The 15,300-nt window shown below is 42.2% G+C and overlaps 1 protein-coding gene across 1 annotated transcript in view; it reads right to left on the minus strand.

Annotated features, from left to right (window-relative positions):
- The window catches only part of svep1 (sushi, von Willebrand factor type A, EGF and pentraxin domain containing 1), a gene marked incomplete at its 5' end in the record, with an annotated part of 85,457 nt that overhangs the window by 52,818 nt on the left and 17,339 nt on the right, over positions 1–15,300 (minus strand). The window contains 2 exons of the mRNA XM_079215078.1: positions 8,106–8,282; positions 9,697–9,952. Of these exons, the coding sequence (XP_079071204.1) occupies positions 8,106–8,282; positions 9,697–9,952 (433 nt within the window). The remainder of the gene's footprint in view (positions 1–8,105; positions 8,283–9,696; positions 9,953–15,300) is intronic.

Consider the following 15,300-nt stretch of genomic DNA (forward strand, 5'->3'; position numbering starts at 1 on the left):
TCAGTTTACGACACGAGCCGTGTCTGCTTTACAACATCCCCAACCAACAAACACGGCAGCAGTACTCATCAATTAAGGCTTTTTACAGACCTATATGTGTCGTTTAATGAGGGGAGGAATGGTGGAACGGCGCTGAAACCTGTGGCGCTTAGGGACTATTATGGATTTCAACACTGCCTGTACCGATGTATACAATCCGCTCTCAAGCTAAAAAACTTCAAACACCCAATGACATGAAAGACTGTCCGAAAACACCTGAGGGCAGCTCACACACACTCGGCTCTTTGAGAAGTTCTCTCAATGCATTTTTGGTTCGCTGCCAAAGTTCCTTCCAATTGCTGAACTTCTTGTTATTTTATTTTGTCCAAGATTTCATCTTATATTTCACTTGTTAACGGATTACTTGGGTTTATTAGAACTTTTAAGAACCTCTAGATGTTATAATAACTCACAAAGTAGTTGAGAGCTGGGAACACAGCGTCAGACCCACATGTTCATGTGATTAGGCAAGTTGTGAACAGACCAGCAGTTTAACCTGATTATCTGCCACTGTATTTGAAAGTGAAACCCAAAGTGAGTACAAATAAAATGTCAGTAACAATCCCTCACTCAGAAAAAAAAACAGAATTATTTGTTATTCAACAACGCATTTATGAACCCGTCACGAAGGCCACGAGGCGGAGGCCTGCAGCTGGTCCTCTTCAGGTGCTTTCACAGGTAGGATGTATACTTTGAAAACAGTTTGAACCTTTCCTTCCACTGCAAACACATTTTGATGTTTTATTGGTCTGCTTTCTATAAACACAACATAACATCAGACTATCACATATCACATTACGGGTTGTAAATCACAGTGCAGTTATGTTCCATGTAAATAATCTTTATTACTGAGCTTGTTAGTGGTAGTATCCCCCCCCCCCCCCCCCCCCCGCCTCCCCCCCTCTCTCTCTTTCTCTATCTGGCACTGAGCCAGTCTGATCTTTGTCCAGTCCCTGAAAGCTCTCCATCCATCCACCATAAAAGATGCATAGCTCGGGGGTAAGAAATCCCCCTCCCTCCCTTCCTCTTTCCACTCTCTGCTCACCAAAGAAAAACACAAACCTCCCTCCAATCAGCTTAAGCTATTAATGGGGTTTAGGCGGAGTCCGGGTGGTGGTGGTACTTGACCCCCTTCCCAAAAAACCCTCCTCTACTTGTCGTCGCAGAATCCCAGGCATTTGCCCCCTTGCTCATAACGAGGCCAGAATTCATGTTGAGCAACTGAAGCTTTTATTTTCGCCACAAAAATATTGAGAAACAAGGACTTGGACTGACGCAGACGTACTTGTACAGAAGCAGACAGTCTGCTGCGGTTATTGTTGCTGTGAGTACTAGGATTTGTGCAGTTGGAGGAAATAGAGAGTCTTTATACGCATGTTTATGTAACATGTTGGACGAGTTGGACAAATCCTGCTCCTCTGGTAGACATATATTTACTTTTGAAAGCATTGAAGTGCAAATTATAACGACTGGGCAAACAGAAGAGCGTCAGGTATTAGACTGCTTTCATCCGTCTGCTGGCAGGGCGCTAATGACATTTCGGTCGTTGACAAGGTATTTTGAAAACCGCTGGCTGAAGTTCATGACATCCTCTGTAAATATCCCCAGATGTTATACCTTAATGTGTTTGACCTCCCGAGCCTCCTCCAGTGCCATCGTCAGGCCACATTGCTTCCACAGGATATCAAAACGTAATGGGCAGTTTGCCATATATGACATCTGCTGAACATAACTTAAGATAGAGAGATAAACACCATCAGCAGAATCTCTTGTGCATCAGTGCTGATAAGAATAGCAAAACCTTCATTACATTGTTTTTATTGGGTTGTATTGAAAATGAGACTTTTCTTGTCTGTCTTTTATTTGACGGTTAAATATTTTTACAGATCACATCAATAAATATAGCTTTTTTACATTTTTGATTGTTTGTTGCTGTATTGGAAACATCGCTCTTTATGCAAGCTCTTAATTAAATGAACTATTTTTATGGAATATTTATTCAAATGTATTATTATCAATTATTTTTTAAAGCCAAGTGACATTTGTGTTTATTAACGTGGAGCCAGCTGTGGTAAGACTGGACAAACCATGCACCATGACCTGTTCCAACAACATACGCTGATTCATTTTAGTCTTGGCATTGAGAAAGGAGCACATGACTGAGCAAATACTGAGACGAGACACTTGGCAATAGGTAGTCGCATCACAATTCAACCACTGAAATTCTTTGAGAACATGAATTTCCGCCTGGTTCTTTGTTGAAACATGACATTAACATTCTTCAGAAAGAGTTTGCCAATTTACACCATTTAGAATAACCTTAATGAGAATAACAAGCAACAGAGTCGACCCGGCTCGGTGCAATCACTTGTCGTGCCGTTAATTCGTATTGCACATAAACCAAAAGAAAGAGCAACGCACAGATGTAGAGAAGACCATTTCATTGTGCACATGTAAAATATAAAACTGTTAATCCCATGCTTTGTTTACAAAGGGATAGAAGTCTTAATATAAGAGCATCTAGCTTTCCTTTCATTGAGAATAGCTTTCTAAGTGTATGTTTTATTGTGTCCGTTAATGTCCAGTGATTTAAAGGCCCGATGCTGTCATCTATTATGACTACAGTATGTAGTGTCTGCACTCTCTCAGGTGATATAAACAGGCCTTGCTCTGCACTATTGCCAGACATCTGGTATGTGTCAGATCCTTGAATGTGGTATATTTTAATGGGTCAGAGGTGTGTGCACGCAAAGCACGCCACAAACATGCGGCCGCGCGTATGTGTTGATCCCTGCAGAGTGTAAACTTGTGTGTAAGCGTGACTAGTACAGAGGGAGATGAGAGTGTTGAGGACTGAGATGGAGTTAACCACCAACACGAAACATTTACACTGGAGATCTCTGCACGGGAGGTGAGGCTGGAGAGCAAAAGAAGGAAAGAATGAATGATTGCAGCATTCCTCCCATTTCAACACTTTTCTCAGTCATCATTTAACAAGTTCCTCCTCTGTTGTTGTCCTTTTAATTCCTCTGTTTGACTTATGTCCAACTCGAGGCTTCCCCTCTCGGGATCTCTCGGTCATTCACATTGAGACCGCAAATATTTACAGTGCAGATGCAGTTGAATGCCTCGTGCTGGCAACAAACACGAGGAAACAGACATAAATACATGTTCAGGGTCGACTTGAAGCTCATTGCTGCCACGTGTCTCTTCTTGGAATCAAGAGGCTTTTATCCACTAAATATTGTAAACATGGAGCAATTCTTTCAGTATCAACTCACAGCATTAGAATCAACAGCTCATATCTAGGTTAAGTCAAAGACATCCATCAATAAACAAAATATTGTGAATCTACTCTGTACTCGAATGTAAGAGTCTTAACTATTACTGGTTCACAGAGAAAATTAACAGTGATGGACAAAACAATGAGCATAAAAGTAAATTATTGAATTTGGATTATTAACCTAAAACTGCATGCTAGATAATAATAACATAATGTACTCAATTTCCCACGTTCTCTATACCAAGGAGTGTGTGAAGCTACTTCTTTTCAATGAACGAAAGTCTGAAGTTGTTCTTGCTTAATTTAAATTAATCTAATCTAAAATCAACAAGACCTATGTTATTTACTTTTATTGAAATGTGTGCTTACATTTTCCCAAATGTTTTTCCCAATTTTTCAAACCTACAGAAATTCGTAATTTCAACTCACTCTCATGGCGTCGTATCTCCTCAGCGATCAGGTTTTCTGCCGCAAGCATGAGTTATAGATTTACTTCTTATCAAGTCTTAGGCCACATTTTTATGACACACTTTTTGGATTGCTTTTAACTATAAATAAAGGATGGGAGATTGTAGTCATCGAACGTCTGGATCTTCAGTTATTAGGGAAACAAGATGAGCAAACTTTCGTGATAGCCGAATAGCATCAGAGAAACACACATTTTTTATGTAAAACTGCTAAAATCAGTGTTTTACCGGTTTTAATCACTGGATCCATTTGGTTTTGAGATAAGAAGAACTCTGAAAACCTCCTGCACATTGAACACTGAAGGGATCCTGAGTGGGAGAAGCTGACAGAAAAAGACAACAACTTCCATGATCCCACGTTGCTTCACAACACCACCTAACTCCATTGTGCATTAAAGCAACAAAGCAAAAGGAAGAACACTGAGAAAGATGAAATATAGGGAGGTAGAGTTTGAAACAAACACACACAGGAACACACAAAAGTATCTATCTCTAAATCAGCCTGCAAATATGTTATCTTCAATCTTATTCTCTCTCTCTCTCTCTCCTTCTCTCTCTCCCTCTCTCTCTCTCTCCCTCCCTCCCTCTTTCTCTCTCATCTTGCGCTGCTGACACCAAATTAACACAGTCCAGACCTCCTGTCATTCTCGCAGGCTACAGAAGAGGCTGATAAGCCACAATATGTGACAAGAGGAAAATATGTTGCTCTGCTGCACTTCTCTCACTCCATTTATCCACTTCCCCATTCCTCTGGTGATCCTCTGGTGATCCTCCGTGATGCAGATATCGTGAGCTTGAGAATGGAATTTGAAAGGAGATGACAATGTCCTGTTTCAGAGTAAACCAAACTGTGCAGGAACCGGGTTCATCCTCCGTTTCTATCTGCTGGAATTCCAGCGTGTTTTGTGGAAGAGGCTGTTTCACTTGGCTGTCGACAGATTCATAAACAAGACTGCTGTGCACTGCAGGGATTTGGATAGTGTTTCCAACAGAGCCCTTCCGCCAATGATAATAATAATTCACTGACGGGCCTGAGGTTTGGTCATATTATTCTCAGATGTGTCAAAGACTGTTAGATGTGAGAAAACAAAGTCAAAAATGGAGAAAACCTCTCCCAACTTTCAGTCTAGACAACAAAACCACCTGAAGCCACCACCGACTATCAAGCTTACGCAAGGCAGAGCAACGTCTGACTATGTAAGTGTTGGGCTGGTCTGTCTGCCACTCAAGAGCCCTGGCATTGCTGACGCAGACGGTGTGCCCATAATTCACCAAACACCTTCTTTCAGCCAAGCACACTGAGGTTAAAGCAACAGAATATTAAGAGACAGATGCTGGATTTTTCTCTGAAAACAGCAGGAGTTTGTTGAGTTTACTTGTATGTTTCTTGGTTACGTACTGCTCTCACCACAAATCTAATTGGTTTTGGAGCCACGACTACTTCAAAAGAGCCTCGTAAGTTATTAGTGAATAAAACCTTCAATAAATGTAGTGTTCAAAAACATAAATGAGGGTATTTCGCACCACTTAACAAAACCCAAACTGAGATGAACAAGGCTAACTGTGCCTGAGCCTGCCAACCTTTTTGCAAACAGCAACTCCAATGACAGACATTGCTATGACAGCCCACTGTGGGTCCATGTCGGCTCTATAGCATGAGGACGACGACTCATCGGCATTCAGATAGCCAAGTCCTCTCCCATGAGACATTGCTATGTGGGCGAGTGAGATACAGACAGAGGAAACCGTCCTCGGTTGCGGTTGCAGTGCCTCGCTGCGTCCTTCCTTTCTCGAGCCAGCTGAGCCAACGCTGCAGTCTGCTCCCTGCTATTAATTAAACCATTAAAACAGATTAATAAGCAAAGTGGGGCCCCAGTCTCGACAACATCTGATGAGAATTAGGGAGGCGTGCTTTTTTTGGCACGATGACCCCGATGCCCTTTTTCTTTTGGCTCTCGCTCTGAAAATCCTCCTCCCTCTGCCACTTTTGTTTCTGACTGCGGCTTTTAAACTCTGATCTGAATTATTCGAACTTGTCCGTCACTTAAATGGGCTTCTTCCCTCCTTTTCCTGTTAATTCTGGAGTGAAAACATGTGGAAAGGAAGACCTAGAGGGCAAATACAGCCAGGATCATCCACATTTCAATCGCTGTCTACTCTAGAAAGCGGATCCTCCTCTACAATATTGATTGTCATCTTAGTCCCTCGCATCTTAGTCCCTACACACATGCACGCACGCGCACACGCACACACACACACACACAAGCCAGTGCATCTGCTCGTCGTTCTGCTCTCCAACAATCACACAGACTGCTATGTCTCTCTGTGACTTAAGCGATTACATATTCAGTAAAAAATAATGTCTCAACCCTTAACCTCACAACTTAATGATGGAGAACACCTGCATCAAATTGCAACATTACACAGTGTAACTAAGAGATTTAAAAGACCAGAGAATGGACATTTAGAAGACACATTGATGTATTATTACAGACTGCTGGCAAATGTTTTAATTTGACTGTCTGCACTGTTGGATTGATTTTAGGCTTCCCACTCGAGCAAAACACAATTAATGCATTACAAAAGTTCATCTCAATTAGGCGGTGGGATTTTTCGAAAGAATTAAAGGCTGAATTTGAGGGTTTCCCCTCTAAAGAGGAGCCACTGTCTCACCACTTCCACGCAGCAAAGACATTTCCATCTGGGAATCATAAAAGATTAATGTCTTCTCATTATTTCATTTAGAAAGATTATTTATGACAGTAGGAGTCATCCCAACCCACAGAAAACAACAACTGTAGAAAAAGAGTTTAATACATAATGGAGTTCAATAAATCATGTTAAAATAACATTTTGAGAGTGTGAAGGAGATTAGGAGAAGACTCCAAGGAAGGTAATAGAGAAAAGGTTCATGTTCGTGTTTAAGAGAAAGGAAAGCTCTCCTACATCCCATAATTTCACTCAATCAAAGTTTGTTTATGGCTTTCTTGACAAATAAGTATCTATAATTATAAATTTACATTGGTACGTTTTATATGACTATAATTTCATCTTGAGTTTACAGTTTATGGATCTTTATAATTTTTTGACCCCAGGGAATGATTTAATATGTCTGTACGCTACATATGCATGAACATGCCTGCGTTTGTGTTTAAAATTAACTGTTTATCGTTATACACGCACAAATGCACACACACACGCGTGCATACACACACACACACACACAAACACACACACACACAACCAACTTTCTTATCTTCAATGACATTTGTGTGCAACCATAAAAAAGTCCAAGAGCAACATTATAAATACCCAGTAGTAAGGAACAACCAGCGCACTCTGGCAACAGATGAAACAGATTTATTTTTGTTCCTCAAATGGATACATATGAAACAGAAGTGGGAGGCAAAGCAATAAGAGCGACAGGGGAAAAAATGGCATTTAGTTTCAAAATGACAGCAGACTCTTCGGTGCATATAGAGAAGAAAGAAATGGATGTTGAAGATTTGATTTAAAGGAGAAAATTGAAGGCGGAGAGCGAGAACACGCGCGCGCACACACACACACACACACACACACACACACACACACACACACACACACACACTCGGTCTCAGTCCTCCACCTCTATTGCACGTTACTGGGTTTGTTGATAGTAATCTTCTCTGTGGAGAGCTTACACTGCGTTAAGTGGACAGGCTGCTTATTTAACTTTCGCCCAAAGTGAGCTCTTCGTGATTTGGTGGAGAGACGCTGACAGGTAAAGGAAACGAGGTCAAGAGGAAGAGAAACTATAAGAAACTCCAAATGTCTAACTCAGAGGCACAAACATGTTGTTTCGGTGCTGAAAAAACAAGGTTGGTCAGCAAAAATGCGACAGACGTAGCCTTTTACTGGGTTGGTTGTCTGCTTATTAAAGCTCTGTTGTAGCTTTGTAACTTTTTACAAGATAGACTGTGTTGTGACTTTTGTGGTTGTTGAGGAGGACGGGGGGTAGAAACTCACTTTACTACTTCCATACAAAGAGTTGTGAATGACTGTTTTCAGTAAGATCAGTGTCTGATTCATCTCTTAAATGTTCCAACTGACAAGTCTTGCGGGTAAACTTGTATCAGTGTTTGGCACAGAAAGACTGGTAATATGGTCTGAGCGATTTACAGATACAATCCTGGCAAACTCATGAGGCCTTCCAGGTCATTTAAAACCATTACATCACTGCTTGCTACCAATAAAAAGATAAATTGACAAAAAAAGTAGCCTTTAATGGTAGTGACTGTATAGAGAAAACATGGTGGTGAGAGAGTTTACTGTCCTACCTGTACACTCGTGCTGCAGACCCTTGCCGTAGTATCCCTTCTCACAGATGCAGTCGTACTGCCCGGTGTGTGTGCCGCACTTACAGCTGGCCATCAGGTCGCAGCAATCCCTGCCTGCTTCACACAGCGAGGAGCAACGCGACAGATCTTCCTGGATGTAGCTGCCCGTGGGGAGGTCTGAGGGTGGAAAACAAACAGAGAAGCGCAGGTTGCAGGAGGATCAGATTTCACCACCTGGTGATCAGACATAACGAATGCGTTGAGCTGTTACACTAAAAGTTGGGGAAAGGAAAGCAGTATTAATGGCTGTATTAAGAGTATTAGGTTCTGTACAGCATGCCATTGAGACTGGCTACAGGCTGAATTAAACATAGGCTTTCCACAGACTTGTGAATTAAAAGAACCTTCACCACAGAAATGCATAAAAAAAAATCTTCAGTGCCTGCAAGCCACACATGTACAACTGACTAACACCAGATAATTTCCCCCAGTTTAAACAGTATAAATCAGAGCTAAGACATTTGACAAAATACTGAGATTGAGGCAGTACCTAGCAGCCAGGACTGAGGCCATAACTGCCTTCCATGCTGGGCAACAAGGAAACTTAAATTTCATTTCTGGAAGTCAACCTACTCCTTTTTCATTTTCCTCTCTTTGAGAAAGCCGGAAGGCGGAGAGCGCCATAGATGAAGAGGAGCGACATCTCTGTATATTCTGTGATTTGATGCGTGACCAGTGAGGGTGGCTCAACATGTGGCTCCATGCTTGAAGACTGCTGTCAGCGGAAGCGTTGGGCAGACTTCAAGACAAACGGACCGGCAGCTGAGCTGATAGTATGGTGTTGGCTTTCATTCTCGTGGTCTTATCCTTGCGCTGTCTCACTGATCTTTACTACTGCACCTACTGTCTGGGATTTCAGACGCTGTTTGAGTGAGTGCACACATATATATATATATATATATATATATATATATATATATATATATATATATATATATATATATATAGTCTGCAAGTGCATGTGTAGGATTTATAGCTCTCTACACACTGAGAGCTGTACTCAACTGTGATATTTACGGTGATATTTTAAGTTTAAAAGCCATGACTGAATCCCTCTTTTCCCCAAAGTGTGGGAAGTCCCCCTGAAGTGCGGGAAAAGGGCCTCATTCTTTCCAATGTATGGAAGTGACGCCTAATGGCTGTTGGCAGCACATAACAGAAGAGACCATGTGAAATTTACATTTTCAGATTCCATATGAAATATTATCAGCTTCCTTTGAAGTAAACACTCAATTTTAGGGTAAAATCCTTCGCCTCAGAAATATTGCTGAAGGTCAAATGGTGATGATGGGACCACTGAGGTTTCAACGACATGAAGAGAAGCTGAGCTTTAGCTTCAATCTACCAAAAACACTGGGTTTGATGTAACTATCTCTTGTGCAGCGGAAATGGGTGAGAAGTCTTTCCAGTTGTGAACGAAGGTTTCTTTGAATTGAGGGAACACCTCAGGAAGTCTTTCAAAGATCTAAACAAAAAATAAAAGAAGCTGTACTACCCATCATTTTAAGTAATCCTCATCTGTGCTTCATACCTTCATGCAGTGCATGACGAGCCAGGGCCTCAAACTCTGCAAAGTTGTGCACCAGGTAGCAGTGCTGGTCCTTGGGGTGCGAGGCCATGTCGTGAAGCTCCTTAATGTTGCCCTGCCAGATGCCCAGGGTGAAGATCTCAACACTGCGCTCCCTCAGAGCTGCCGCCACCGGCCGAGGGTCCCCGCCATTGGAGTAGCCGTCAGTAATCAGGAAAATGGCCTTGGTGGCGTTGGCACGGGAGTGACGGAGTATTTGCTGTTAGAAAAGAAAACATCATCTCATTAAGTGAAGGATTTACGAATCAAAAATCCCCCAAATTATATCTGATTCATACCACTTTTGCTTCATGTTGGTCAGAGTCTTGAGAGGAACATAAGTTGACAAGCAAATCAAATTGTCTCCTAGTTAGTGTAGTCATGATGTTGACCGTTCAAATACACACATCCTATTAGGGCTGCAACAACGAATCACTGTCACTCGTTAACGTTAAATCGGCTCACTGGCGGATCTGGCTGCAGGTTGTTTTTTTACTCAAAGTAGACTGAATCAAATCACGTTGTTGGGCTTAGCCAACAACGTCATTTCGTGGTCGTAAGAGGCCCAGAATGAAATAGTTTAAGGAAGAGGACTCTATATGTAGCACAGCTTGATGCAGAGCTGAGATGTGGAGCTGGGCCTGAAGGTTGAGGTCCAAACAGACATGAAAGGAGCAGTGCAGCTTCCCTCTGTCCCAGTGTTTCATACATATTGATCAAGCAGGGCATGCTAAAGCAGCCTCTGCTCCAAGGAGATCAATTACAGTAAAAAAAAGGGCTCACATTTGGCAGATGTAAAGCATACATGTGTATGTTTTTAGTGTTAGTCCATTTTAATTACATTTTTTTAATTAACAGCTCAGGGATGTTCAAGGAGCAACCTGTTTGTGCTTTCTGAACATGTTTTGCACTGTGAATTTGCACTGTCACTTCTGTTTTTGAATAAAGGGTTGGAAATTAATGCTTTTTTGCTTTTTTATCCGATTCATCGAAAAAATAATCAACCGATTAATCGATTATTAAAATAATCGTTAGTTGCAGCCCTACATCCTATTGCTCTGCCTACCAACATAGCTCCAGCTTTAGTGACATGACTAAACTGAATAACGAAGAACGTCACACACAACCACTAAAAACAGCCCTCAATTCTAGGGTTCCTCAAAAACCCTGCATCAACAAGACAGGGGATGAGGGCACGCTGGAGGAGGCACCGAAAAGAAGGAGAAAGCTCTACAATTGTAATTATTTCTCCTACAGACTACGCAGCTGCTTGCCAGTGGTCTGAAACCACCAGAGAATACTGGGCAACGCAGACCAGGCTGCTGTGTCCGCCCCAGACACCGGCTACAATTCCCAAACTAACTTTAGCCACCGTTTACAATCCACCACATACAATTAGAAAGGACATTAAAGTCAAAAACCTATCTTTATTTTCTCTAGAGTAAAAAGAAAGGAGAGAAAAAGGACCATCAGCTTGCTTTGCTGTGGAGGCCAAGCTGACAATGACTAGGTTTGTCATTTTAATTGAGGTTTTGGGGCCGTGTGGATAAAACCCAGTGAACAATGGATGAAGAGAAAAATAAGTTGAGGTGGAGAGAAAATTAAAGAAATTGAAGAAGCAGAAGGAGCCAAGATCAAGTCAGTAGGACAGATGTCTGCTTACTTACTGAAAGCTAAAAACGTCACAAGTCTATCATAAAAGAGAGAGTAGAGAATGAGAGTGAAACAAAGGATGTGTGTTCGGAGGAGGAGGAGGATTTTTCTGTATTTAGGGGTCCAAACAGAATGTAATAACTATAGCCTACACAAGACTGTAAAATACGAGAGGTGAAGCGAGAGGAGACACGCAAGGGTGTGACCAGGGAGGGTAACAGAGCAGGAGAGAAAGCTCTGGTCTTTATTGTCTAATTGGCTAAACTTCAAGCAGCTCTGGCAGGAGCGGCGTAATTACAGAGCCTGTGAAGCGAGGGAGTAAAAAGAGGATGGAGAGAGAATAGAGGAGAGGGAGAGCCTGGTTTCTCTGATCCTCAAAGCTCCGGGCTGCCTGCTGCTCCGGTTCCCAGAGCCCGGGGAGCTTCGCAACCGCCGCTCCCAGCTGTCAGAGCCCCGCATCAGACTGCAGCATTGAGCCGAGAGGAGCCCTCCCCGGGCCTCCAGGCCTCCTGTCAGGTGTGAGCGCAGTGATACGTGTCTATGTGTTAATATTTAAAGGTCTTCTCACGCCGGGAAAGAATAACAGAGAACAAATCAATGTGTGCACACTTGCCGGTATGCCGAGCTCTCTCCTCTGTGTGCTTACATTGTGTTTCAGGATGTTTTATGGTCTTTTAGGCTGCTCAAAGTGCTTCTGGGCCACAGTGGTTTCTGCCTTAGCCATGAGACAGTGACTGGTGTTAGCGACTGCGGGGATGCCACCAAGCGGAGCATACGCATGCATGCCCACTAATAATACCCTCCCAAATCGCCTCTGCATACTTACATACAGAGCATTAACATAAAGGCAACCACAGGAGCCGGAGTGTGGGAAGGGGCTGCCCTGCAGTGAAACTCTCGCCATGCACCTTATTGTTCGAGGCATACAGTACATAATGAGGCGAACATGGTATTTAACACAGGCTGCTAAATGTGGCGGCAGGAACACTCGATATACAAAATGCACAAGAAGAGAAGAAAAGAAGCTCCTGCCTGATTGATTAGAGAATCCTTATCAACTTTATCAGAATTACATCTGTTTTTGCTCATGAAAACACATTCACTCTGGTCAGTGCAGCAGGAAATAGAATGAAAACATCATCATTCTTTAATAACAGAGGGATTAAAAAAAGGAGATTCAAGAAAATGTGGAACTGCAGCTTCAAAGGTGAACAGACATGTCTGAGATCAAGCCAACATGCTGTAAAAATAATGGCGAGGCAAGTCACTTATTACCCGCATAAATTCTTCAAATTATAATCTTTCCTTAAACCAAGTAAAAAGCTACATAAAACAATGCGTGAGAGCATTTTGATTATAGTCTTAACTATGTCATCGCTAAAACAAACTTGCACCAACAGTAGTATTATTATTATTATTCCTGAAAACTCTTGAAAGACATTGATTTGCATTACATTATTCTGATCTGAAGACTCAGAAATTACCTAAACAACCGGGCTGGGTCAAAGGCAGTGAACGGATATGAATGAGGTGTAATTTTTACTTATTTAAGCTATTCATCTCACTCTGTACATGTATCGGAGAACACCTTGAACAGCTGTTTGTCAGCTTGAGGCCTCTCAGTGCTGTACGTCCCATGCATTTCTTCATTTACGCACTTGGCAGGCGCTTCAATGCCGGCGTAGGTCCAAAGAAGAGATAATAAGCCGGCAGCAATGGGACAGTTTAAGTGTGTCCTGTTGGGAGCCGTTGATATCTGTCAGAGCCGTGGTGATAGTGCCGGGACCAACAGGCCTGGAGGGATTAGCGGTAAGAGCAGAGAATCTATCGCCGATCCAAAACGCCTCGAACTTTGGCAAGAAGCAAGAAGAGAGAGAGAGAGAGAGAGAGAGAGAGAGAGAGAGAGAGAGAGAGAAAAAAGAGAGATATCTTTATATTTGAAGCTAGTGATAAAAAGTACAAATACTCAGCTTTTGTCAGATAAAAAACAGCCATATACACGATACCCTCCTCATACACAAGTTGCAATCCACTGATGAACCACCGATAGAAATAAACTATGAATACTTTTTTTTTTTTTTTAAATCAGTCCACTGAGGGAAAAAACTGGATCCTCATTCTGACGGACTAGGAGTCTCCAAACAGATGCTTGTATGATGAGGACTTCAAAAGCAGGAACCTCGTTGCATTTGGCAGAAGAGACTCGGAAACCTTTCCACACCTTGAGGGGCTAACGCTGGTGCCAAGGTGGCCCAGCTGTTAATCAAAAGCTTATATATGTATGGCAGCTATGCCGAATGCTAAATTAGGACCACCCCCCATCTCCACTGCACTGCTGGCCTCCCATCAGTCCCTCCTGTGACTTTGATCAGAGCCTCCCACCTGGCCTCCAAGCAAAACTAGTTAAGGATTAGTTTCTGTCTCCATTTGAAACAGTGGGTACCCCATTGAATAAAACAGCAAAAACATTGACAAACATGCAACTTCGCATTGGATATCAGTCAAATGTAAACTTTTTTGTGTCATTGACTATCTCAACACACAGGAAAAACTGTGCACTTGCACTTTTTTTGCAATGGGACGTAAATGTAGGACCTGGAGACCAAAAGATCAATGCCATTAACGACTGAGCCTAAAGTGCACGGCATGTATATGAAGATAAAGTAACGAGTAAACCGTACAGCGTACAGCGTAGCACAACAATGCATAACTTCACAGACAGCCAGGCTCAATTAAAATGGAACACAATACCGAGCACACTTATGGTAGCCGGATTGTAATTGATGTTGATGTTAAACCAATCATGTGCAGTATGTCCACAACCTATCTCTAATCTAGGCAGTCAAACTGAACCCAAACACACCACTGCTCTCTCACCCACATGGATCGGTCAGTGGTTGAACTGATCAGGGATCAGATAAAAGCTCCAACAGCTGGGTGTTCCTTTTTGCATGATCATATGTGTAAATATGTCATGTCACTTTAACGAGACAGGGAGAATGATGGTTGTTTATGGTTGATAAGCTCGAATACTGGATCTGTAAAATGGTGCATTGTGCTTTTGCAGTGGCACTTGGAATCTGTGTCATTTTACTTTTCTTCAAACTGTTTCTTCTTCTTGACTGACACTAAATGAAAAAAAAACACCACAGCTTGAAAGAAAAGTCTGCCTATTATTCTCTTGCGAGGTTTTTCCCTTTCCTTGAGATCCACCTTCCAAAAACAAAAACTTTATTTGCAGGCATTCCAAAGCGGATTAAAAAAGAAACGCAACCCAACTTTACATCCGTTCGGAAAGCTGTCTCCCCGTCGGTCGGAAGTGAGAGTGCTTGTTTTGACAGGCTATCTGGTCTTGGCTTGGGTGGTAAAAATAACAACAACAACTCGGCAGGGGCTCAAAAGAACAACATGCACAAACAAACACACAATGGCAGACACTCGACTCGACTCTGGTATTATTGAGCAACATCTCGGGGACGCATTTACTTACTGGATATTTGAGATCAAAAACTAAACTAGGTCAGTTGCAAATATCAATGTGTTTCCTGTTTGAATCGATGATATGCCACGATCCCACAAACATCTTGTTTTGTTTCACAGCATGCTTCACAGCAAAAGAACATTTTTGTTACCTAGTAAGAGGCTTCAGATTTAACAATATCTTGACTTTTTGGCTGGATCCCATTTTAAAACACTTATACTTTAAAGTACATGTAAAGCACATGCATTATGCATTTCTGAATATTTGTCTTTAACCTTTGGTTCCTGACTGTAATTCACAAAACTTTCCCGGCTCTTGTTTTGCTTGGTGCGTAGCCATAAGACTGACAGTAAGGAGATTGGTTTCCACAAGGCCCACCCAGGATGCTCAGGGCCATACAGGTGGCTTTGCTTGTGTTAGCGTATGTTCTTCAA

This window comes from Taurulus bubalis (genome assembly GCF_910589615.1).
Source record: "Taurulus bubalis genome assembly, chromosome: 3".
In the NCBI taxonomy this organism is placed as follows: domain Eukaryota; kingdom Metazoa; phylum Chordata; class Actinopteri; order Perciformes; family Cottidae; genus Taurulus; species Taurulus bubalis.